The following is a 24,785-nucleotide window of genomic DNA, read 5'->3' on the forward strand; positions in this document are numbered from 1 at the left end:
GTATAGATGATTTGGGATTTCCTGGTGGCTTAGAGGGTAAAGTGTCCGCCTACAATGCGGGAGACCCAGGTTCAATCCCCGAGTCAGGAAGATCGCCTGGAGAAGGAAATGGCACCCCACTCCAGTACTCTTGCCTAGAAAATCCCATGGACGGAGGAGTCTGGGAGGCTGCAGTCCATGGGGTCTCAAAGAGTGGACACCACTGAGCCACTTCACTTTTAGAGCTGATTTACAATGTTGCAGTAGTTTCAGGTGTACAGCAAAGTGATTTAGTTATACATATACATATTATTCTTTTTGAGATCTTTTCCCATATATATTATAACAGTGTATTGAGTAGAGTTCCCTATATGTATAAGGAACTAACATTTCATTTAGCATTCTGAGGAATCTGTTGCATAGCAATGTATAGTACTTAAAAACAGTGATTCTCTAACTTTAACTGAACATCAGAATTAACTCTGTGTGTGTGTGCATGTGTGTGTGTGTGTGTGCCAAGTCTTTCAGTCATGTATGACTGTTTGTGACCCCAGGGACTGTAGCCCACCAGGATCTTCTGTCCAGTGAATTTTCTAGGCAAGCATACTGGAGTGGGTTGCCATTTTCTACTCCATGGGATCTTCCCAACTCAGGGATCGAACCCACGTCTCTTGCACTGCCTGCATTGGCAGGCCGATTCTTTACCACTGACCACCTATGAAGCCCCCAGAATCACCTGAGGGCTTGATAAAACAGATGACTGGGCCCCACTCATAAGATTTCTCATTTAGTAGGGCTCATTGGCAGGGGGTAGCTTAACATAATTTGCAACTTTCCAGGTGATGAGGCTACAGGTTAGGAAACCAGTTTGGAAACCATGGATTTAGAAACTAGCTGCATTTCCACACATATCCTAGGTTTTATCTGCAAGTCCAACACAGAAGATGCCAAATCTTAATTTTCTCAAGCAAAGACTTCACAAGCTTAGCCTTTTTTTTCTGGATGTTCAAGGGCCTTGAGTGCCAAGCGACTACTTCCCTGGTAGCTACAGAGGATTTTATCTTGACCTTCAGATTTCTTCGCATTGGGAAGGGCTGCTGTTTCTCTATTTTATCTAGGCTAAGAATAGAGCAGGCAGCTGGGCCTGCACTAGTGCTCATGCCTGTCCAAATGGGTTCAGCCCAGCTCATGTATAGTGAAGTCACTCGGTCGTGTCCGAATCTTTGCGACCCCGTGGACTGTAGCCCACAAGGCTCCTCTGTCCATGGGATTTTCCAGGCCATAGTCCTCGAGTGGATTGCCTTTCCTTCTCCAGGGGATCTTTCCAAACCAGGGATCAAACCCGGGTCTCCCGCATTGTAGACAGACACTTTACCATCTGAGCCACCAGGGAAGTCCAACTCATGTATAGTCTCATTTGATAACTATAAGTGGGAGAATCTGTCTCCATCCACTCTGAAAAAACAACTGGCCACATGAGAGAAATATCACTACCAAAAGTAGCTTTTTCTACATTATACACCCACACTGATTTCTCCTCTTTTAATCAAGTTAATGAAGTAAAAACTTGAGACACCTCTGTTTCCTACAACGTAACTTTCTTTTAAAATGTCTCTCTTTGTAAATTCAGGTTCAAAATAGAAGCTAGGTTCTGAAAGTGAAAGCATTAGTCACTCAGTCATGACCAACTCTATGTGATTCCATGGATTGTCTCCTCTGTCCATGGGATTCTCCAGGCAAGAATACTGGAGTGGGTTGCCATCCCTTTCTCCAGGGGATCTTCCTGACCCAGGGATCAAACCCAGATCTCCTGCATTGTAGGAAGACTCTTTACCAGAAGTCTCTGATAGTCTGAACTACCAGAGAAGGTTCTGAAAATCTCAATGTATCATTCAGGACAAACTTTTTATACCACACACAGAAACTGGGAGGCCTAGGGTCATCCAGCAGAGGTGTATTTGGAGTATCCCACAACCCCAGAAAAGCTGATTTAAAACTCAACATTCAAAAAACGAAGAGCATGGCATCCGGTCCCATTATTTCATGGCAAATAGATGAGGAAACAGTGGAAATGGCAACAGATTTTATTTTCTTGGGTTCCAAAATTGTGGTGGTTTCACACTGAATAATACAAACACATAGTATTATGACAGACAGCACAGGGAGAGCGTTCAGAGAAGCACTCCCCAAGAACTTGCTGAGCACATATTTTATTGGTAACTTATCTTGTAATCTTTAAGTGCAGGAAAGCAACACAGAGACTAGAATTCAGGGATCAAGGAGACTTCCTCCTGGAGGTCTAGAGGTAATGATATAAGAGTCATAAGGAAAGGTCTTTGAAGATAAGGGGGTTTGTTCTGTGCACAGAACAGCATCTAGCTAATGCTGACGTGTCAGTCAGAACGTCTAAATTAAGGGTGATGGAGAGCAAGCAAGGAAGAGGGAATGAGTATTAAATTCCAGGAGATATTTTTGAGAAATCAGTAAAATATGGTTCCCACACAGAATCACTGCAGATGGTGACTGCAGCCATGAAATCAAAAGATGCTTGCTCTTTGGAAGAAACGCTCTGACAAACCTAGAGAGCATGTTAAAAAGTAAACACGTTACTTCACCAACAGAGGTCCGTCTAGTCGAAGCTATGGTTTTTCCAGTAGTCATGTATGGATGTGAGAGTTGGACCATAAAGAAGGGTAAGTGCCGAAGAATTGATGTTTTGAACTGTGGTGTTGGAGAAGACTCTTGAGAGTCCCTTGGACTGCAAAGAGATCAAACCAGTCAATCCTAAAGGAAATCAACCCGAAATATTCATTGGAAGGACTGATGCTGAAGGTACAGCTCCAATATTTTGGCTGACTTGTTAGAAAAAAAAACCCTGATGTGAGGAAAGATTGAAGGCAGGAGGAGAAGGGGATGACAGAGGATGAGATGGTTGGATGGCTTCACTGACTCAATGGACATGAGTTTGAGTAAGCTTCAGAAGATGGCGAAGGACAGGGAAGCGTGGTATGCTGAGCAACTGAACTGAACTGATAGGGTCGCAGAGTCAGACACGACTGAGCCCCATATATTGTAAAGTTTTCTATCAACACATTAATATAGGCTTGTTCACCTATAATGCTAGACCTGTTTTTCTTGAAAAAAAAGGTGGGTTACAGCCAAGCCAAAGTCTTACTTTATACTTCACAAGGAACAGTTGCACTTGCTTCCTTGGAACAGGAAAAGGATCTTCCAGTTGACTGCATATTCCATCATTCAAATAAGGATCACACACAGTTACACTGCAGCCTTTATCTGCTTGTCCCTGAGAGGTATCTGAGTTTGCACTTCTGTTTTTTACAGAACTACTTGGGACATATACACTTGCAGTATACTAAAAGAAAAAACAAAATCCTCTTAGATAAAATGTTCAAAATGTGTGACAAGAGCTGCCTGTTCTCTGCTTCTTCAAGGTAACCCTCAAATTCTGAGGGCTAAAGCCCTGAGATCCTGAAGTCCAGACAGATAGGTGTGGTGAGGAGAGTCATGGGATATCTTGATAGCGGCTGTGAGAGAAAACAGAGACCATTAAGGAAAAGGGAAGAGGAGAAAACCTGGGCAGAGGGGTTGAGGTAGGGAGGAGATGGAAAGGAGAGACTTACCGGTGCTTCCTAAACCAGAAGACTAAGCCTCCAACAAACAGAAGGACGAACACCAGTAGTACCAGGATGACAATCAAGCCCCTGGAGACATGATTCCCATCTGTGTGGGGGACACAGGATGTGTCTCAGTCCGGGAATCTGCATATATCTCCTACTATAAGCACATGTGAGCATGCCAGATGCTTATTTTCTTGTCCTGTTTAATGTGCCCACTTGTATTCCTCTGAAGTTTTTAGATGCCCCATCTTTTCTTGGGGTCTGGGCATCTATAATTCGGTTCACTTCAGCATATGCTAGTACTCATATGGAGCAAGGCACTAGTTTCACAGCTAGTCCAAACCTGAGTCTAAATCCAGCTCTTCCACTTTCTAATGATGAGACTCAGACAGGCTGACCTGGCTTAGCCTCAATTTCTCATCTGTAACATGAAAACAATAGTACCTGCTCAAAGGACAGCTGGGATGATTGTTCATATATCCTCTGCTGTATGCAGAGTGTTCAGCTCACACCGAGAAAGCACTCAACAAACCACAGCTATCTTTGTTACCCTGCCTTTCAAAGTCCCCAGTTCTTTCCTCTGGGGAACAAATCTTCCTGGTGTTCTGTACTTGCCACCTATTTCTGGATCAGTGGGGATTTTAGTCTGTTCTTTCTTAAATAGGGAACACCTTGTCTCCATCCTGTTTGAGTTCAGATCTTTGTTCCTCCCCTTTGAGAATCCCCTCCTTCTATCACTCCTGGCTGAGGCTTCATTTCCTCCATCCAAGGTGTGTCATTTCCCTCCCCTTCCCTAGGCCCTCCCTCTGTGCTTGAGGACCACCTCCTCCCATCCCCAGCTGGGCCCCAGTTTCTTCTCACTCCAGTACAGGATGATGTCCTGGTCTCCTAGACTGCTGTGCTTCACTTGGCAACTCAGGCCAGCCACCTCCCCAGCCGCCACATCCAGGGTTACTCGCAGATACCAAGTCGAGTCGGCATTGGGCATGACGTCTCCCTGCCGAGTGCCAGGCTCCTCCTGCTCGCCCCTCATCCACATCACCCGCACAGGTTTTGGGTAGAATCCTGAGACGTGGCACACCAGCAGCAGACGGCCAGGCCCAGGACTGGGGCCACTGGACAGCCAAGCCTCCGGCTTCACTGTATTCAATAGCAGAATGAGACATCTTAGAGTGAAGACTCCACATCAGAGGCTCTGGACTTCACAGCAGGCTCATCAGTCCTACATTTCTACCTCTGGAGATGAACTCCCGCCGTTTCAATCCGTTTGTATTAGCTTCTTCGGGAAAGCCTTCCCCGATCCCCATTCCCTTCCCTGGTCCAGTCTCCAGTAAATGCCCCTACTCTGTACTCCCAGAGCACCCTGTGTTCAGCTGTAACATAGGTAGCAAGTTTCTAAGTGTTAGTCACTCAGTCATGCCTGACTCTTTGCAACCCCATGGATTGTAGCCCACCAGGCTCCTCTGTCCACGGAATTTTTCAGGCAAGAATACTGGAGGGGGTTGCCATTTCCTTCTCCAGGGCATCTTTACAACTCACGGGTCAAACCCAGGTCTCCTGTATTGTGGGCAGACTCTATACCATCTGAGCCAGCAGGACACTGCTTTAACTGTTCATCTGCCTTCTCTCCCTTCTCAAACACAGATCCTGACTGACCCCCAGGGTTTATTTAATTCAATTCATGGAACCCAAAAGGTACCTAGTTAATGTCTGTGAAGTGTTTAAATACCCTCACACCTTATCCATCCCCTCTTCTTCCCGTGATGCTTAAAGGGATGTGAACCCTGGAATGAAAACACTAGATGGAGCCCCAGAGTGGAGTGGAGAGCAGGAGGTGACAAAGGCAGGCTGACCTTGCTTCTCCAGCTCAGACTTCCCGGTCTGCAAGACGCCTCTGACCAACTCGGGCCAGATGTCATGGAGGAGCCAGTGCACTGTTTCCTTGGTCCCTTGGTTCTGATTGAGCACCTTGATGACCTCCTGGATAAAAGGCGGGGCATCTGGGGCTGACACCCAAGACATTCCTTGGAAACTCAGGACATCCCTTCCTTGAAATGCTGCACGTAAGAAGCTTTCTGAGATGTTCCTCGGGAGCAGCTCACATCCTGTAGCTATCTGGATCTCAAGTGGATCTAAGGAGAGGAATGGAAAGATATCTATGAAGAGCTTAGAAGACTGAAAGGAGTTGAAGAAATTGGTGTGAGGGTTATACTGGGGACCCCAAAGTTCATGTAAATGAGAATGGGTGACCTGCAGCGGGATGAACAAGCGGTATTTTGAGGACTCAAGCTGGGACCTCTCAGGCAGAAGTGGGACTCAACACGGAGAGAGGAGACAATCACGTGAGCCCAGAACCTCCCGGTTGGGCTTCAGCATCCACTGTCTCCCCCTGGGAAGCTGTCCACGATCCCATCCCTCAGCTCACATTCGACGTGCAGCTTTTCCACGAATTCCCAGATATCCCTGGTGAAGCTGCTGCGATAAACCAGAAGTGTATGCTGCAGCTGCTCCCACTGCTGGTCGCTGAATGTGCCCCGAGACCAAGGCTTCAGGAAGCGGATGGTGTCCGATTCATTGCGCCAAGTATAGGGCTGCAGCTCCCCCAGCCACGCGAGGCCGTCTGTGCGTGTCCAGCTGCGGTTGGCGAACGAGGAGATCTGGAGGCCCTGGAAGGAGAAAGGCGTTTGCGGGGCTGGAGAGAATACAGATCGGAGGAGCCGGGGAAACGGGAGGGAGAGCACAGAAGGGAGAAGGAAGGAAAAAAGAAAGAAAGAAACAGTTAGGTTTGGGAAGAAAGGGTGATGTCTGCTCGCTCTGAATTGAGCTCCGTCTCCAGGGATCAAGCAGCTGAAGGCAGGGAGTAGCCGGTTCTCGGGCTGGTGGATCAACTTCCGGGCTTTTCGAGGTGCATCACTCTCCACCCGCCCGCCGCGAACGTCGGCCCCTTTCCTTGCTTGGCTCCCTCTCTCCGCCCTCAGCCCGGTTCCACTCATTCTCAAAACTCCGCCAAATCTGCGGAAGCCCCCAGAAGAACAGAAACAGCAAGCACCCCACTTCCTAGCTCTGCTCTCGGACCTCGAATCTCCGCCCCACCCCCCACCTCCTCCGTCCTTCCCCAACGACCGCCCACACACCCCGGTTTCCGGGGCTGCCAAAAGCCTGAACTTGACCTTGTTGCTGGCCAAGTCTTAAACCTGGAGGCAGGCAGGACTCCCATTCTGACTCTCCCGGGACTTATTCCAACCCCCTCAGTCCAGGGATCCCTTTTTCATCTGCCAGATGGTCCCTCTCATTAGGTATCTGAGCTGCAAAGAGCCGCGGTCACAGCCACTCACTTAAGTATCATGTTTTTCACAACCGGCTTGTCTAAATCTCTTTTTCCAACGTAGAGTTACAGACAGTATGTGGAAAAAACTTTACAACTACTACTTAAGTTTTAAAACAGGACATAAAGTTGTATCTATGGTATAATGTCTACCATGTTTTTATTTATTTATTTATTTATTTTGGATTTATTTATTTATTTTGGAGGGACTGGTTATTTCAAAAAGACATTTATCAATTTTTAGTATCAAAACAGTTACACTATTGGTTTTTTTTCTCCCAATTGGTCCCCAAAGAGACCACACCAAAGGAGAGAACATTTTAAGCCAATTAAGCTGCAGGATGCACCCCTAACAGACCTCACTGAAACCTCATTAAAAAAGGGGGATTGGGTAGGGAAAGAAACTTTAAAAGATCAGCACACTGCTAGCCCACAGACTGTAGAGAGCTCTCACAGGCAGAGGGGTGACCAGTTTGCCTCAACCCCAAAGAAGCAAAGTTCCAAAATATAAAAATTTACAAGTTTTGTACATACGCTTTTCAAGATTTCTCCAGCACTAACCGATACAAAGCACAGTGAGATGGCACTTTTAGAGACAGCAGCTTCAGACCCAGAAAAGGGTGATGAGATGAGTTTCATATGGCTAAATCAGTGGCAAAACATAATTTTCTGTCCTTTCTTTCAAGGAGGCAGGAGAGCAAATAAGTGGTCACTTCAATATAAGGGGCACATGATCCATTCTGTGAGCAGTTGGAAACAGGGTAGAGCTGGGACAAGGATTTGGTCTCACAGGTTTTACCATCTTAATTGTTTGGTCACTTCTGATGAAAAAAGAAAAAAAAAAGTTGTCCAAAGATACCGTAAAGCTGAAAACCTGAACAGCACTTTTTTTTTTTTTTTGGCTAACTCCTTCTGGAATCATCTTTCTGCTTTGGCAGGTACTTTTTACAGGGCAATGAGGTTTCCCCAAATGGAGCCTTTCTCTGGGCTGCTAGGCTCTCAGTAAGGCAGGCCCAAACCTTTTCCCTTTCTCTCTGGAGAAGGCAATATGCATTAAGCTGAAATGTTACCTTCCAAAAATGAGAAAGGGATTAGACTGCTGCTTCAGTTCTACGGAATTATCTGGAATGTTTTTTTACAAATGGTTGTAACATCAAGAACAAAAAAGGTAATTACAAAATGTGTACATCACAACATGCTTTTAAAGACACTTTGCATTGTGCTCACATTCCCTTAAACGTTGTTCCCAAAGGTGCTCAGCCTCTAGCCCAACTGGAATCTCTGGGGAGAGGCAGAGACTGTTTGGCGAAAAGGACACAGGAGTAGGGGGGTGGGAGAGGTGGCGAAAGGAGAAAGCAGCCTTCCAGTTAAAGATCAGCCCTCCGTTTAAAGGTCAGCTTCGGGCAGGCTGGCCCCAGTGGAGTCAGAGTTGGGGTGAGAGGGAGGAGCAGCGGCAGGGCGGGGCTGGGGTGCTCTACATTTTTTTTAAATTCTACCATGTTTTTAAAAACAAAGTTTTTGAGTGGGAGGCAAGCAATGGATGGCTCTAGAAAGGGATTATGGAAGATTTAATTTGTTTTACATTTTTTTGTTTCCCAAAATGTCTAGGAGTGCAAACATCATGTTAATGATAAAATAATGAGGGATGTCTCTGGTGATCTGATCTGGTGGTCCAGTGGTTAGGAATCCACCTTGCAATGCAAAGGGTGTTGGTTGGATCCCCAGTCAGGGTGATCTCAGCCTGCAACAGCTCCCAAAGGGCTTGGATTCCCAACCAGAGATTGAGGTTGGGTTGCAGCGGTGAGAACACCAGATCCTAGCTAGTAGACCAGTGGTCAGTGACAAGGGCCCTGGCCTTCAGCTTTGCAGAAAAGAATTCCCACAAAGAAACAATGTAGTGAAGCAAGTATGGTATTTATTGAGAGGAAAAAAGGACAGTACAACAGGGAGAATACGACTCGAGGAGAGAGTCACTGAGTCTCACCCTCCTGGCAGTTTGAATTACTTTTATAATAAAGGGCATTTCTTCCACTTTTCCTTTGGCCAATCATTTTAATTAGCCTGTTTCACAGTCCATATTTGGTATATTTCAAGAACCTCCCATGTGTGAGCATGCATCTCTTAGCCAAGATGGATTTTACTGAAAAGGAATCTGGGTAGAACAACCCTTGACATAACTCTCCTTGGGCCTCCAAGGAGCCTTTTCTGCACATGTATGGTCTGGGAGGTCTCCTAACTTTGAGAAATATATGCTCTGGACAGGGTCCAGCATCCTCTCTTAATTGTCCTGCTGTTGCTGCTGCTGCTGCTGCTGCTAAGTCGTTTCAGTCATGTCCGACTCTGTGCGACCCCATAGACGGTAGCCCACCAGGCTCCCCCATCCCTGGGATTCTCCACGCACACTGGAGGGGTTGCCATTTCCTTCTCCAATGCATGAAAGTGTGAAGTGAAAGTGAAGTCGCTCAGTTGTGTCTAACTCTTAGCGACCCCGTGGACTGCAGCCCACCAGGCTCCTCTGTCCATGGGATTTCCCAGGCAAGAGTACTGGAGTGGGATGCCATTGCCTTCTCCGGTCCTGCTGTTAGGGAACTTAAATAAATTGTCTTAGTTAGGCTGTATAAGTTAAATATAAGTTTATTTAACTTAAATGCAGAGTACATCATGAGAAATGCTGGACTGGATGAAGCACAAGCTGGAATCAAGATTGCCGAGAGAAATATCAATAACGTCAGATATGCAGATGACACCACACTTATGACAGAAAGTGAAGAAGAACTGAAGAGCCTTTTGATGAAAGTGAAAGAGGAGAGTGAAAAGTTGGTTTCAACATTCAGAAAACTAAGATCACGGTATCTGGTCCCATCACTTCATGGCAAATAGGTAGGGAAACAATGGAAACAGTGACAGATTTTATTTTGGGAGGCTCCAAAATCATTGTGGATGGTGACTGCAGCCATCAAATTAAAAGACACTTGCTGGTAGGAAGAAAATCTATGACCAACCTAGACAGCATATTAAAAAGCAGAGACATTACTTTGCCAACAAAGGTCCATCTAATCAAAGCTATCGTTTTTCCAGTGGTCATGTATGGACGTGAGAGTTTGACTATAAAGAAAACTGAGTACAGAAGAATTGATGCTTTAGAACTGTGGTGTTGGAGAAGACTCTTGAGAGTCCCTTGGACTGTAGGGAGATCCAACCTGTCCATCCTAAAGGAAATCAGTCCTAAATATTCATTAGAAGGACTGATGCTGAAGCTGAAACTCCAATACTTTGGCCACCTGATGCAAAGAACTGACTCATTGCAAAAGACTCTGATGCTGGGAGGGATTGGGGGCAGGAGGAGAAGGGGACGACAGAGGATGAGATGGCTGGATGACATCACCGACTTAATGGACATAAGTTTGAGTAAACTCCAGGAGCTGGTGATGGACAGGGAGGCCTGGCGTGCTGCAGTCCTTGGGGTTGCAAAGAGTCAGACACATCTGAGTGACTAAACGGAACTGAACTGAACTGAGTTAGGCTTCAGAGACAAAGCAGAGCAGGCCTGTGGCCTTGCCTCTAACCTGCCTGGACACTGCCCTAACTAGGTATGTCTGAAAGTGACTGGAAGTGACTGCCTGCTGTGAGTGCAAGTCTTGCAGCACCATAGATAAAATGGGGGAGTAATCTTGAGATTATGAGCCCCTGGAGGGGACCTGGCCAATCAAGCCCCAGGCTTAACAACAATTCCAAGTTTTACATGACGAAACAAACAGCATTAACGTGAAATCAGAGCTGCAATTTGCTTACAGATTGATGATGATATCAGTTTGCATCCTGGGATTATAAACAGGAACCCTGAGCTGCAGTCTTTGAAGTCTCACCCATTGAGGGGACTCTTTGCCTGGGACCTTTTCCCAACTGGGACTCCAGATGTGCTGTGTCATGGGACTTCCCAGCATTGTTTGAGTCTGGATGTTGGTCAAAACCCAATTTGGTGATGTATCCCCTACTGTTTCTATTTCTGTTTTCTCTTAATTTAGTATATTGAAAGTGAGCTAGATAATTCTCTGATAAATATTTGTATTACTTATTTGTATATAAAGAGTGGCTGATTTTGTTAACAAATTCTTTAAACCTTAGACGAAAGTGAAAACTTTTGGCAAAACACCTGCTATTCTTGTCTTGGAGTTTCAATTCACAAGGAATGAAGCTCCAATCACTTTACCCTGGCAGGCAGGGGGAGGTCATCTACCCCTTACCTCAGGGGGACAAGCCCTCATGCCACAACTGCTGAATGAATCACACGAGCTCTGGAGCCCACAAGACACAACTAGAGAATCCTTGCACTGCAATGAAAGATCCCACATCACAAGACCCAATGTGCTGCAAGTAGGATCCAATGCACGCAGCCAAATAAACAAATAAAATATTCACATAAGCCCTAATTGTCTCAGCTCTACATTGACAGGACTGGACTGGGTTGGCTAAAAATTTTCAAGCTTTAATATCCCAAGAGCCTTCCATCTCACTGTCCCCATCCCCAACCTCTCTTTCCTCCTTTCATGGTCCCTGAATCCACTCCTCCAATCTCCCTGTCTTCCCTGCCTCCTTCTGGGAGACTCTCTTCCTCCCATTCCACCTCCCACCTGGTCTCTGCCTGCTCATTTTCTCCTCTGCCTCTTCACTCTCCAAATATGAGCTTCTGTTTTAAAGAACAGAGACAAAATTATGATGTGTTCCTGAGCAGCCAGCTCTCCAGTTATCACGCTGAAAATAAAAGCAATGAGGCCTAAAAGTTCAGAACTTCAGATCACCATGAGAAAGAAAGTCCTGTCTTTGGTGAGTCAGAACCAGGACAGCACCTGGCACCTCCTGCCCCCTTCTTTTATCCAGTCCATCACAACTCTCCTCTACTATACCTCTTTTGAAATATCTCTTGCATGTGCCCACTTGTCTACATTTCCACCTCCACCACCATCCATTCTTTTGCCTCATCTTCTGAAATAGCTTTCTCAGGATACAAGATTGTGTGCAGTCTGACCTTGGTCTGCCTTTCAGCATCATCTCTCACTCTAGTCTCACTAATTTTGACCTTAACCCAGCGGACATGCTTTCACTTCCTCTAATATGCAAAGCCTCTTCCTGCCCAAGGTCTTTGCACAAATAGTTCTCTCTGCTTGGAAATCTCTTGGCCCCCTCCTCCCCACACCCCCTTACAACGCCTAGTTTTTTCCTTCCTGCTCAGATCTCAGCTGGAAAGTTCTCTTCTCAGAGGAGTTCTCCAGGCCTCCCAGGCTGTGTGAACAAAGGCAGAAGAACTAGGTCAGCCCCACCTCCACTCCTTGTACACCAGCTAGCCTTGTAAACCTTTCCTCCCAGTACATACCAGAGCTTGTAATTATAGAAGTGTTCACACATCTGTCTCTCTGTCTTTTCCTTAATCCACTAGAGAGTGGCCAGAATTCAAAGATCATGTGTTCTCCCCATTCTGCCAACAGTAACGTTTCCATCTTCCCTCACTCTGCCATAGTAAGAGCCCTAGAGAAAATAGATTTCTGCTCCCGTTTCTGCTGGTGTCGTGGAGCTAGCCTTTCCCAGCCTATCTTACGATGCTTAATGTTGCCCTAAAACCGTTTACAATAAAGTGGAAAAATTATTTCTGTTATTTGAAGTAAGAGGCCAAGTGATTAAATCGGGATACAAAATTGTCCAAATAATGGATAGAAGCCTGGAGCAGAGGGAAGCTATGAAGCTGGAAGTAAAAGGAAAAATGGTTATATGTGAATCATATAACTTTGCATTCTTGAAATTTCCAACCTCCCTTTTAGAATTTGCACAGTTCTATTTAGTTTATCTGTATCTTAAAATTTGCAAGTGCTATCATCCTTTCAGAAATAAATACAAGAACTGTTTTTTATCAACAACAACAATTTAAAAAGCAGACAGCATGGCATTCAGTAGTTAGGATTGGAAATAAATATATTTTTCCAAAAGTCAGTTGAGTCAGATAGTTTTTATCTATTCCAGGTTTCACTGCTTTCCTCTGGGAGGAGACTCGTGGAATCACGGAAGAACCTTTTGGGGGCAAGACTTATGCTCACATACTAGAGGTCAGAAAACCAGAGCATAGCGAGGTGGTGATTTACTCAGGTCCTCAAAATCAGCCCATGGTAGGGAGAAATCAGCCATAGTACGTTTCATGTTGCCCAGAAACTGGCTGCAATCCATGCACCTAGATTAGTCATGTCTCTGATTTCTAGAGTGTTTCTGCCTCCCAAAGAGCTTTCACGTATACCATTTTGTTTAATCCCAGTAACAACTGTGAGAAATAGGGATCGTTACTCTTATTTTGTAAATGAAGAAACCAGGTCAAAGGGAGAACGATGCGATGCACAATAATGATTCAGATTCTGCCCTAGAACTCAGTCTTCTAACTCCTGGTTCTTTGTCCCTCATGGTTGCTTTCTGAGGTTGCATGTCCTACGCTCAGTTCAGTTCAGTTGCTCAGTCTTGTCCGACTCTTTGCGACCCCATGAACTGCAGCACGCCAGGCCTCCCTGTCCATCACCAACTCCCGGAGTTCACTCAAACTCAGGCCCATCGAGTCGGTGATGCCATCCAGCATCCTCTGTCATCCCCTTCTCCTCTTGCTCCTAATCCCTCCCAACATCAGTCTTTTCCAATGAGTCAACTCTTCACATAAGGTAGCCAAAGTATTGGAGTTTCAGCTTCAGCATCAGACCTTCCAAAGAACACCCCAGGACTGATCTCCTTTAGAATGGACTGGTTGGATCTCCTTGCAGTACAAGGGTCTCTCAAGCGTCTTCTCCAACACCACAGTTCAAAAGCATCAATTCTTCAGTGCTCTGCTTTCTTCACAGTCCAACTCTCACATCCATACACGACCACTGGAAAACCCATAACCTTGACTAGATGGACCTTCGTTGGCAAAGCAATGTCTCTGCTTTTCAATATGCTATCTAGGTTGGTCATAGGTTTCCTCCAAGGAGTGTCTTTTAATTTCATGGCTGCAAACACCATCTGCAGTGATTCTGGAGCCCCCAAATTAAAGTCTGACACTGTTTCCACTGTTTCCCCATCTTTTTCCCATGAAGTGATGGGACCAGATGCCATGATCTTAGTTTCCTGAATGTTGAGCTTTAGCCAACTTTTTCACTCTCCTCTTTCACTTTCATCAAGAGGCTTTTTAGTTCCTCTTCACTTTCTGCCATAAGGGTGGTGTCATCTGCATATCTGAGGTTATTGAGATTTCTCCCGGCAATCTTGATTTCAGGTTATGCTTCTTCCAGTCCAGCGTTTCTCATGATGTATTCCACATAGAAGTTAAATAAGCAGGGTGACAATATACAGCCTTGACGTACTCCTTTTCCTATTTGGAACCAGTCTGTTCTTCCATGTCCAGTTCTAACTGTTGCTTCCTGACCTGCATATAGGTTTCTCAAGAGGCAGGTCAGGTGGTCTGATATTCCTATCTCTTTCAGAATTTTCCACAGTTTATTGTGATCCACACAGTCAAAGGCTTTGGCATAGTCAATAAAGCAGAAATAGATGTTTTTCTGGAACTCTCTTGCTTTTTCCATGATCCAGCGGATGTTGGCAATTTGATCTCTGGTTCCTCTGCCTTTCTAAAACCAGCTTGAGCATCTGGAAGTTCACAGTTCACATATTGCTGAAGCCTGGCTTGGAGAATTTCGAATATTACTTTACTAGCGTGTGAGATGAGTGCAATTGTGCAGTAGTTTGAGCATTCTTTGGCATTGCGTTTCTTTGGGATTGGAAAGAAAACTGACCTTTTCCAGTCCTGTGGCCACTGCTGAATTTTCCAAATTTGCTGGCATATTGAGTGCAGCACTTTCACAGCATCATCTTTCAGGATTTGAAATAGCTCAACTGGAATTCCATCACCTCCACTAGCTTTGTTCGCAGTGATGCTTTCTAAGGCCCACTTGACTTCACATTCCGGGATGTCTGGCTCTAGGTCAGTGATCACACCATCGTGATTATCTGGGTCATGAAAATCTTTTTTTTTCCTACAGTTCTTCTGTGTATTCTTGCCATCTCTTCTTAATATCTTCTGCCTCTATTAGGTCCATACCATTTCTGTCCTTTATCGAGTTCATCTTTGCATGAAATGTTCCCTTGGTATCTCTAATTTTCCTGAAGAGATCTCTAGTCTTTCCCACTCTGTTGTTTTCCTCTATTTCTTTGCATTGATCCCTGAAGAAGGCTTTCTTATCTCTCCTTGCTATTCTTTGGAACTCTGCATTCAGATGCTTATATCTTTCCTTTTCTCCTTTGCTTTTTGCTTCTCTTCTTTTCACAGCTATTTTTAAGGCCTCCCCAGACAGCCATTTTGCTTTTCTGCATTTCTTTTCCATGGAAATGGTCTTGATCCCTGTCTCCTGTACAATGTCGTGAACCTCCATCCATAGTTCATCAGGCACTCTATCAGATCTAGTCCCTTAAATCTATTTTTCACTTCTACTGTATAATCATAAGGAATTTGAATTAGGTCATACCTGAATGATCTAGTGGTTTTCCCTACTTTCTTCAATTTAAGTCTGTATTTGGCAATAAGAAGTCCTACTCTAAGGATGTGGTTAAGTGATATGATGGATGTGCTTTCTGCTAACCTTGAGAGTCTGTGATCCAAGGTCATCACAGCCAAAGAATGGAATAGGGATTTCTTGGATGGAAGTGAGTTTGGAAGACTCAAAGATGATTTGACTGAAAATAGTCACAAATATAATTGGTTATGGATTAAGTAATCAGAAGCCCAAGTATCATGAAGGCTTTGTGATATCCCTCTTTCACATCCCCATCTCAACCCTCTTACCATATATATGAGATTTATGGGAAGTGAGATATATAATGGGAACTTCCTGCTTACTGTTGATTTTACCACACTGTTTGCTTCAAGGTCAGCTCTCTCTCTCTGATGTATCCTGATTGGTTCTGATCACCACATGTTGATTTCCTTAGTTCTCTTTTTATGCCTGGAAGTACTTTTTGATTCTCTTTTTACTCTTAGCATTACTGTTCAGTAGGCTGGCTTGGTTCAAGTTTCTGAATAAAATTTCACTTCTGATCTCAATAGTACTTTCATTTACTCTTACTGATTTATGTGAATCATATGCACATATCACGAACTGAAACTGACTCATTTATTTTGCTTATTTATTTTCAGGATCTATTTCCTCTGTCTTTCTCAGTACTGTATCCCCACTCGGTACACCACGGACTAGAACACTGTAGATATTCAATAAATATCTGTTAAGTTAAAAAAAAATTTTTGCCAAGCACATTTTCTAGGTCTGCAGCTACTCTAAGCATCTTACAATCATTGTCTTACTTAATCCTGGTATCTGCAAGATATCTTGCTGGTTTCATTCACCTAGAATAGTCCCTGGGATAGTTTTTAAGCACTCAAGTATTTTTCCAAAAAAAAAAAAAAATGAAGGTAAGTAGTATTAATCCACATTTTATTTCTGGGGGGAAATTGAGATTTTAAATAACTTCTCATCAGCTTGTAAATATTGACTGTAGGAGTCTAACTTAAGTGTCTTCCCAAATGTCATGTTCCTTGCACTCATATTACGTCCAGAGTTATGTCATGTCCCTCATATTACCCCCAGGGATCATCTGAGTATGCTGGGGATGGGAGAGTGGTTAAGGTGGAAAAAGTAATTTAGAGTGAGAGAGAGCCAGGAGCTTCAGGACTAAAGATACTTGGAAAACCTGCTCTCAAGAAAGCATCAACCTAAAGTGTATGTAAATAGAGTATTGCTGACTGAAGAAAAATGCACAACCTAACAGTTACATGTTTTATGGACTTTACTGAGAAATATAGCCCAGGAGACAGTCTCCCAAATAGCTCTGAGGAAGTGTTCGGAAGAGGTAAGAAGTCAGGATAATATACGAGTTTTTGCTCAAAAATAATTAATCAAACATCAAAGATAACTGCTAATCACAAAAAAACCAGATATCTAGTTAGTGATTTTCATGCTTTCTCATGTGTGGGAAGATACAAGAATCTAGACACACTGAAATTATTCATTAGATATGCACCTTAACTATGTAAGGCCAGTATTCTGTTTTCTTTCACCCTGAATTCCCCTGAAGGTGCACCACTGGGGGATGGGGGGGAGGGGTGGTCTGCAATAATCCATGGCTTAATGGCACCAATATTGTTGTTTATTGGAAAAGCAGACAACATTTTTTTGTTGTAGTTGAGGGTGACTGTGCACTATATGTAGGTGAATGACAGAAAGAAAGACAGAGACACAGGGGTAGAGAATATTGTGAGGGAGAGTGGAATGGAATATAAGAATGAAACTGCATCGTCCATTACATAATATTCGGGCTAACATAGCAGCAGTGTATCCAGCAAGCCTCATTAGAGAAGGTAGAAGGCTTGGGAGTTGCAGACACTGTGGATATACTGTGTTCAGCAGAGAAGAATTGTGCACTATATCTTATGGCCATGTAGCAGAGTCAAAGAATCTTTAAAAAAAAAAAAGAGAGAGATTTCCGTACCAGGTCTGTAAATCAACAGTGCGTGGATACTGTACACAGTACCCTATTTGCACAGTAAATTGAAATAAGCATTATGTATATCAGACAGCAATCCAGATCTAGGTCTGACCTAGCAGTTCCTCTCCTGAGTGCTTATATAAATGCATGCCTGTGAGCTCAGAAAGGCAGCAGTGAGCACTGACTTGAAACAAGATGTTAGTCCTCCGCCCAGGAACTAGACCAGAGCAGCCTGGGTGAAAACCAGAAATCCTAATTGCTAGTCTACCAGGGACTGGAGGCTAGAAGCAGAGTTCCCCTGACTCTTACCCATTCAATTCATTGAAAAACGAATTTCTCAAGGAGACAAAAACTGTAAAAATAGGTTCATAGCTATTCCATGCTGAAGGTCAGGAAGGGCGGCGGTGAAGAGATACCTCTCGTCCAAGGTAAGGAGCATTGGCTTCGCTTTGCTGGACCAGCCGTGAAGAGATATCCCACGCCCAAGGTAAGAGAAACCCAAGTAAGACCGTAGGTGTTGCAAGAGGGCATCAGAGGACAAACACACTGAAACCATACTCACAGAAAACTAGTCAACCTAATCACACTAGGACCACAGCCTTGTCTAACTCAATGAAACTAAGCCATGCTGGTGGGACAACCCAAGACAGGCAAGTCATGGTGGAGAGATCTAACAGAATGTGGTCCACTGGAGAAGGGAATGGCAAACCACTTCAGTATTCTTGCCTTGAGAACCTCCTGAACAGTATGAAAAGGCAAAATGATAGGATACTAAAAGAGTAACTCCCCAGGTCAGAAGGTACCCAATATGCTACTGAGATCAGTGGAGAAATAACTCCAGAAAGAATGAAGGGATGGAGCCAAAGCAAAAACAACACCCAGCTGTGGATGTGACTGGTGATAGAAGCAAGGTCTGATGCTGTAAAGAGCAATATTGCATAGGAACCTGGAATGTCAGATCCATGAATCAAGGCAAACTGGAAGTGGTCAAACAAGAGACGGCAAGAGTGAATGTCGACATTCTAGGAATCAGAGAACTGAAATGGACTGGAATGGATGAATTGAACTCAGATGACCATTATATCTACTACTGCAGGCAGGAATCCCTCAGAAGAAATGCAGTAGCCATTATGGTCAACAAGAGTCCGAAATGCAGCACTTGGATGCAATCTCAAAAACGACAGAATGATCTCTGTCCGTTTCCAAGGCAAACCATTCAGTATCACAGTAATCCAAGTCTAGGCCCCAACCAGTAACGCTGAAGAAGCTGAAGTTGAACGATTCTGTGAAGACCTACAAGACCTTTTAGAACTAACACCCAAAAAAGGATGTCCTTTCAATTATAGGGGACTGGAATGCAAAAGTAGGAAGTCAAGAAACACCTGAAGTAACAGGCAAATTTGGCCTTGGAATACGGAATGAAGCAGGGCAAAGACTAGTAGAGTTTTGCCAAGAAAATGCACTGGTCATAACAAACACCCTCTTCCAACAACACAAGAGAAGACTCTATACATGGACATCAACAGATGGTTAACACCAAAATCAGATGGATTATATTCTTTGCAGCCAAAGATGGAGAAGCTGTATACAGTAGCAAAAACAAGACCAGGAGCTGACTGTGGCTCAAACCATGAACTCCTTATTGCCAAATTCAGATGTAAATTGAAGAAAGTAGGGAAACTATTCAGGTATGACCTAAATCAAATCCCTTATGATTATACAGTGAAAGTGGTAAGGGCCTAGATCTGATAGATAGAGTGCCTGATGAACTATGAAATGAGGTTCATGACATTGTACAGGAGACAGGGATCAAGACCATTCCCATGGAAAAGAAATGCAAAAAAGCAAAATGGCTGTCTGGGGAGGCCTTACAAATAGCTGTGAAAAGAAGAGAAGTGAAAAGCAAGGGAGAAAAGGAAAGATACAAACATCTGAATTCAGAGTTCCAAAGAATAGCAAGGAGAGATAAGAAAGCCTTCTTCAGGGATCAATGCAAAGAAATAGAGGAAAACAACAGAATGGGAAAGACTAGGGATCTCTTCAAGAAAATCAGAGATACCAAGGGAACATTTCATGCAAATATGGGCTTGATAAAGGACAGAAATGGTATGGACCTAACAGAAGCAGGCATTAAGAAGAGATGGCAAGAATACACAGAAGAACTCTATGAAAAAGATCTTCATGACCCAGATAATCACGATGGTGTGATCACTCACCTAGAGCCAGACATCCTGGAATGTGAAGTCAAGTGGGCCTCAGAAAGCATCACTACGAACAAAGCTATTGGAGGTGATAGAATTCGAGTTGAGCTATTCCAAATCCTGAAAGATGATGCTGTGAAAGTGCTACACTCAATATGCCAGCAAATTTGGAAAACTCAGCAGTGGCCACAGGAATGGAAAAGGTCAGTTTTCATTCCAATCCCAAAGAAAGGCAATGCCAGAGAGTGCTCAAACTACTGCACAACTGCACTCATCTCACACGCTAGTAAAGTAATGCTCAAAATTCTCCAAGCCAGGCTTCAGCAATACGTGAACCGTGAACTTCCTGATGTTCAAGCTGGTTTTAGAAAAGGCAGAGGAACCAGAGATCAAATTGCCAACATCTGCTGGATCATGGAAAAAACAAAAGAGTTCCAGAAAAACATCTATTTCTGCTTTATTGACTATGCCAAAGCCCTTGACTGTGTGGATCACAATAACCTGTGGAAAATTCTGAAAGAGATGGGAATACCAGAAAACCTGATCTACTTCTTGAGAAATGTGTATGCAGGTCAGGAAGCAACAGTTAGAACTGGACATGGAACAACAGACTGGTTCCAAATAGAAAAAGGAGTACATCAAGGCTGTATATTGTCACCCTGTTTATTTAACTCCTATGCACAGTACATCATGAGAAACGCTGGACTGGAAGAAACACAAGCTGGAATCAAGATTGCCAGGAGAAATATCAATAACCTCAGATATGCAGATGACACCACCCTTACGGCAGAAAGTGAAGAGGAACTAAAAAGCCTCTTGATGAAAGTGAAAATGGAGAGTGAAAAAGTTGACTTAAAGCTCAACATTCAGAAAACGAAGATCATAGCATCCAGTCCCACCACTTCATGGGAAATAGATGGGGAAACAGTGGAAAGTGTCAGACTTTATTTTTCTGGGCTCCAAAATCACTGCAGATGGTGACTGCAGCCATCAAATTAAAAGACGCTTACTCCTTGGAAGGAAAGTTATGACCAACCTAGATAGCATATTCAAAAGCAGAGACATTACTTTGCCAACAAAGGTCCATCTAGTCAAGGCTATGGTTTTTCCTGTGGTCATGTATGGATGTGAGAGTTGGACTGTGAAGAAGGCTGAGCACCGAAGAATTGATGCTTTTGAACTGTGGTGTTGGAGAAGATTGTTGAGAGTCCCTTGGACTGCAAGGAGATCCAACAAGTCCATTCTGAAGGAGATCAGTCCTGGGATTTCTTTGGAAGGAATGATGCTCAAGCTGAAACACCAGTACTTTGGCCACCTCATGTGAAGAGTTGACTCATTGGAAAAGACCCTGATGCTGGGAGGGATTGGGGCAGGAGGAGAAGGGGACGACAGAGGATGAGATGGCTGCATGGCATCACTGACTCGATGGACGTGAGCCTGAGTGAACTCCAAGAGTTGATGATGGATAGGGAGGCCTGGCGTGCTGCAATTCATGGGGTCGCAAAGAGTCAGACACGACTGAGGGACTGATCTGATCTGATCTGATCTGATAGAGACATAAATACATCATTATATTATTGTACAGAGTATTTTCTAAAACTCTTCTGTGCTTCTGCCTATTCCTCCCTCCCCCCACTTCCAACCTCTAGTAATTACTGATTTTTTACTGTCTGCTTAATTTTACCTTTTCTAGAATGTCACATCGTTGGAATCACACAGCATGTAACCTTTTCAAATTGGCTTCCTTCACTTAGTAATGTGCACTTAAGCCAAGTCTTCTCATGGCTTGATAACCCATTTCTTTTTAGCGCTATATAATATTCCGCCATCTGAATGTACCACAGTTTACATATCCATTCACCTACTGAAGGACATCTTTATTGTTTTCAAGCTGTGACAATTACAAATAAAGCTGCTATAATGATCTGTGTGCAGGGTTTTGTGTGGGCATATGTTTTTAACTCCTTTGGGTAAATTCCAAGGAGCACAGCTGCTGGATCATAAGGTAAGAGTATGTCTAATTTTGAAAGGAACTGCCAAACTGTCTTCCCAAGTGGCTATGCCATTTTGCATTCCCACCGACAATGAACGAGGATATCTACTGTTCTCTACACTTGCCAGCACCTGGTATTATCAGTGTTCCAGATTTTGGCCATTCTACTATTTTGTTTTCAGTGGTAATATGAAAGGAGTTGCTCGGATAAGTTAGTTGCTATCACATGCTTCTTATCCGGCCTCCAAGAATTCAGAAGGCAAATATTTGTTTGCTCTTCTCAGATTTCCCCTAAAACAGTGTTTTGCAAGCCAGAATGAAAAGTTCATTAAAACTTGTGAAATTAATTGAGTCACTACAAGTATTTATGTTTTAATGAAATAGACTAGACTGGGGTGTATATATATATATATATATATATATATATATATATATATATATATATATATATAAAGCAGAAACTATCAGAGTGAATCAAAAATAGCAAAAGTAAATCTTGTCTTATGAAATAATTGTATGTACTAGGACAAGATGGAAAACCTTTTTTCTTAGTGAGAATCCCAAGCAAAAGTTTGAAAGTCATCTGCAGAAAAGCCTAGGTGTCAAGAAAAGGGAGCATAATGGAATAATGGAGCTTTCCTGGTGCGTCAGTGGTAAAGAATGTGCTTGCCAATGCAGGTGCTGTGTGTTTGATCCCTGGGTTGGGAAGATCCCCTAGAGAAGGAAATGGCAACCCACACTAGTATTCTTGCCTGGGAAATCCCATGGATAGATCTTATTATATATAAACTACAATTGTTAGTATTTGGGGGGCAGTTTCTACATGCCAGGATTATATTAAGTTCCTTATATGCACTTTTCATATGGATCCTTACAACAGTCCTATAAATTAGGCTTTGTCCCTGTTGCTTAATTGTCCCATTGCTACCAGTTTGCCACATACCTATACTTTGTTATAAAAGAATAAAATTAAAAAGCATAGAAGTAATGACTGTAAGATCTTTGTAAGATCCTGGATTCTTTGTAACTTTCCCATAGGTCCTTGTAGTGAATAAGAATAAACTCATGAAATTAAAAAAACTAGAAGGCTCACTGTTCTTGTCTTTTGGAGGAGAAAGAAAAGGAGAAATTGCCTTAATCTTACCCAAATGGGTAGCCGGACTTCCTGGGAAAAAATGGTCATGCGATATACTAGAATATATGGTAGTTATATAACTAACATATATACTAGTATCATAGAAAACACCTTCTCCCAACAACACAAGAGAAGATTCTACACATGGACATAACCAGATGGTCAAAACCGAAATCAGATTGATTATATTTTTTGCAGCCAAAGATGGAGAAGCCCTATACTGTCAGCAAAAACAAGACTTGGAGCTGACTGTGGCTCAGATCATGAACTCCTTTTGCCAAATTCAAACTGAAATTGAATAAAGTAGGGAAAACCACTAGACCATTCAGGTATGACCTAAATGAAATCCCTTATGATTATACAGTGGAAGTGAGAAATAGATTTAAGGGACTAGACCTGATAGACAGAGCGCCTGATGAACTATGGATGGAGGTTCGTAACATTGTACAGGAGACAGGGATCAAGACCATCCCCATGGAAAAGAAATGCAAAAAAGCAAAATGGCTGTCTGGGGAGGCCTTAAAAATAGCTGTGAAAAGAAGAGAAGCGAAAAGCGAAGGAAAAAAGGAAAGATATAAGCATCTGAATGCTTATATTTTTCCAAAGAATAGCAAGAAGAGATAAGAAAACCTTCCTCAGCGATCAATGCAAAGAAATAGAGGAAAACAACAGAATGGGAAAGACTAGGGATCTCTTCAAGAAAATTAGATGCTAAGGGAACATTTCATGCAAAGATGGGCTCGATAAAGGACAGAAATGATATGGACCTAACAGAAGCAGAAGATATTAAGAAGAGGTGGCAAGAATACACAGCAGAACTGTACAAAAAAGATCTTCATGACCCAGATAATCACGATGGTATGGTCACTCACCTAGAGCCAGAGATCCTGGAATGTGAAGTCAAGTGAGCCTTAGAAAGCATCACTGCGAACAAAGCTAGTGGAGGTGATGGAATTCGAGTTGAGCTATTCCAAATCCTGAAAGATGATGCTGTGAAAGTGCTGCACTCAATATGCCAGCAAATTTGGAAAACTCAGCAGTGGCCACAGGACTGGAAAAGGTCAGTTTTCATTCCAATCCCAAAGAAACGCAACACCAAAGAATGCTCAAACTACCACACAATTGCACTCATCTCACACGCTACTAAAGTAATGCTCAAAATTCTTCAAGCCAGGCTTCAGCGATACGTGAACTGTGAACTTCCAGATGTTCAAGCTGGTTTTAGAAAAGGCAGAGGAATCAGAGATCAAATTGCCAACATCCGCTGGATCATGGAAGCAACAGAGTTCCAGAAAAACATCTATTTCTGCTTTATTGACTATGCCAAAGCCTTTGGCTGTGTGGATCACAAGAAACTGTGGAAAATTCTGACAGAGATAGGAATACCAGACCACCTGACCTGCCTCTTGAGAAATCTGTATGCAGGTCAGGAAGCAACAGTTCGAACTGGACATGGAACAACAGACTGGTTCCAAATAGGAAAAGGAGTTCGTCAAGGCTGTATATTGTCACCCTTTTTATTTAACTTCTATGCAGAGTATATCATGAGAAACGCTGGACTGGAAGAAACACAAACTGGAATCAAGATTGCCAGGAGAAATATCAATAACTTCAGATATGCAGATGACACCGCCCTTAGGGCAGAAAGTGAAGAGGAACTAAAAAGCCTCTTGATGAAAGTGAAAGTGGAGAGTGAAAAAGTTGGCTTAAAGCTCAACATTCAGAAAACGAAGATCATGGCGTCCGGTCACACCACTTCATGACAAATAGATGGGGAAACAGTGGAAACAGTGTCAGACTTTAGTTTTTTTGGCTCCAAAATCACTACAGATGGTGACTGCAGCCATCAAATTAAAAGACGCTTACTCTTTGGAAGGAAAGTTATGACCAACCTAGATAGCATATTCTAAAGCAGAGACATTACTTTGCAAGCAAAGATCCGGCTAGTCAAGGCTATGATTTTTCCTGTGGTCAT

General features: G+C 43.3%; 1 protein-coding gene across 1 annotated transcript; it reads right to left on the bottom strand.

Moving 5' to 3' along the window:
- Nucleotides 1–3,088: 3,088 nt before the first annotated feature.
- On the bottom strand, nucleotides 3,089–6,684 carry CD1D (CD1D antigen, d polypeptide). The gene is made up of 5 exons (NM_001205381.1): nucleotides 6,043–6,684; nucleotides 5,471–5,749; nucleotides 4,479–4,757; nucleotides 3,621–3,720; nucleotides 3,089–3,524 (listed from the first exon to the last, which is right to left on the bottom strand). Exons 1-5 carry the CDS (start codon nucleotides 6,608–6,610, stop codon nucleotides 3,503–3,505), a joined length of 1,248 nt encoding a protein of 415 aa, NP_001192310.1. The 5' UTR covers nucleotides 6,611–6,684; the 3' UTR covers nucleotides 3,089–3,502.
- Nucleotides 6,685–24,785: the final 18,101 nt, after the last annotated feature.

Source organism: Bos taurus, chromosome 3 (assembly GCF_002263795.3).
Source record: "Bos taurus isolate L1 Dominette 01449 registration number 42190680 breed Hereford chromosome 3, ARS-UCD2.0, whole genome shotgun sequence".
Taxonomy (NCBI): domain Eukaryota; kingdom Metazoa; phylum Chordata; class Mammalia; order Artiodactyla; family Bovidae; genus Bos; species Bos taurus.

Bases quoted from the DNA above. Each gene is read 5' to 3' on its own strand.
- CD1D (NM_001205381.1), bottom strand. From the start codon at position 6,610: ATGAGTGGAACCGGGCTGAGGGCGGAGAGAGGGAGCCAAGCAAGGAAA. The intron at 3,721-4,478 runs GTGAGAAGAAAC...TCCCCCACACAG, and splicing joins GGACATCATCCTGTACTGGA to ATGGGAATCATGTCTCCAGG. The intron at 3,525-3,620 runs GTAAGTCTCTCC...TTTCTCTCACAG, and splicing joins TTCTGGTTTAGGAAGCACCG to CCGCTATCAAGATATCCCAT.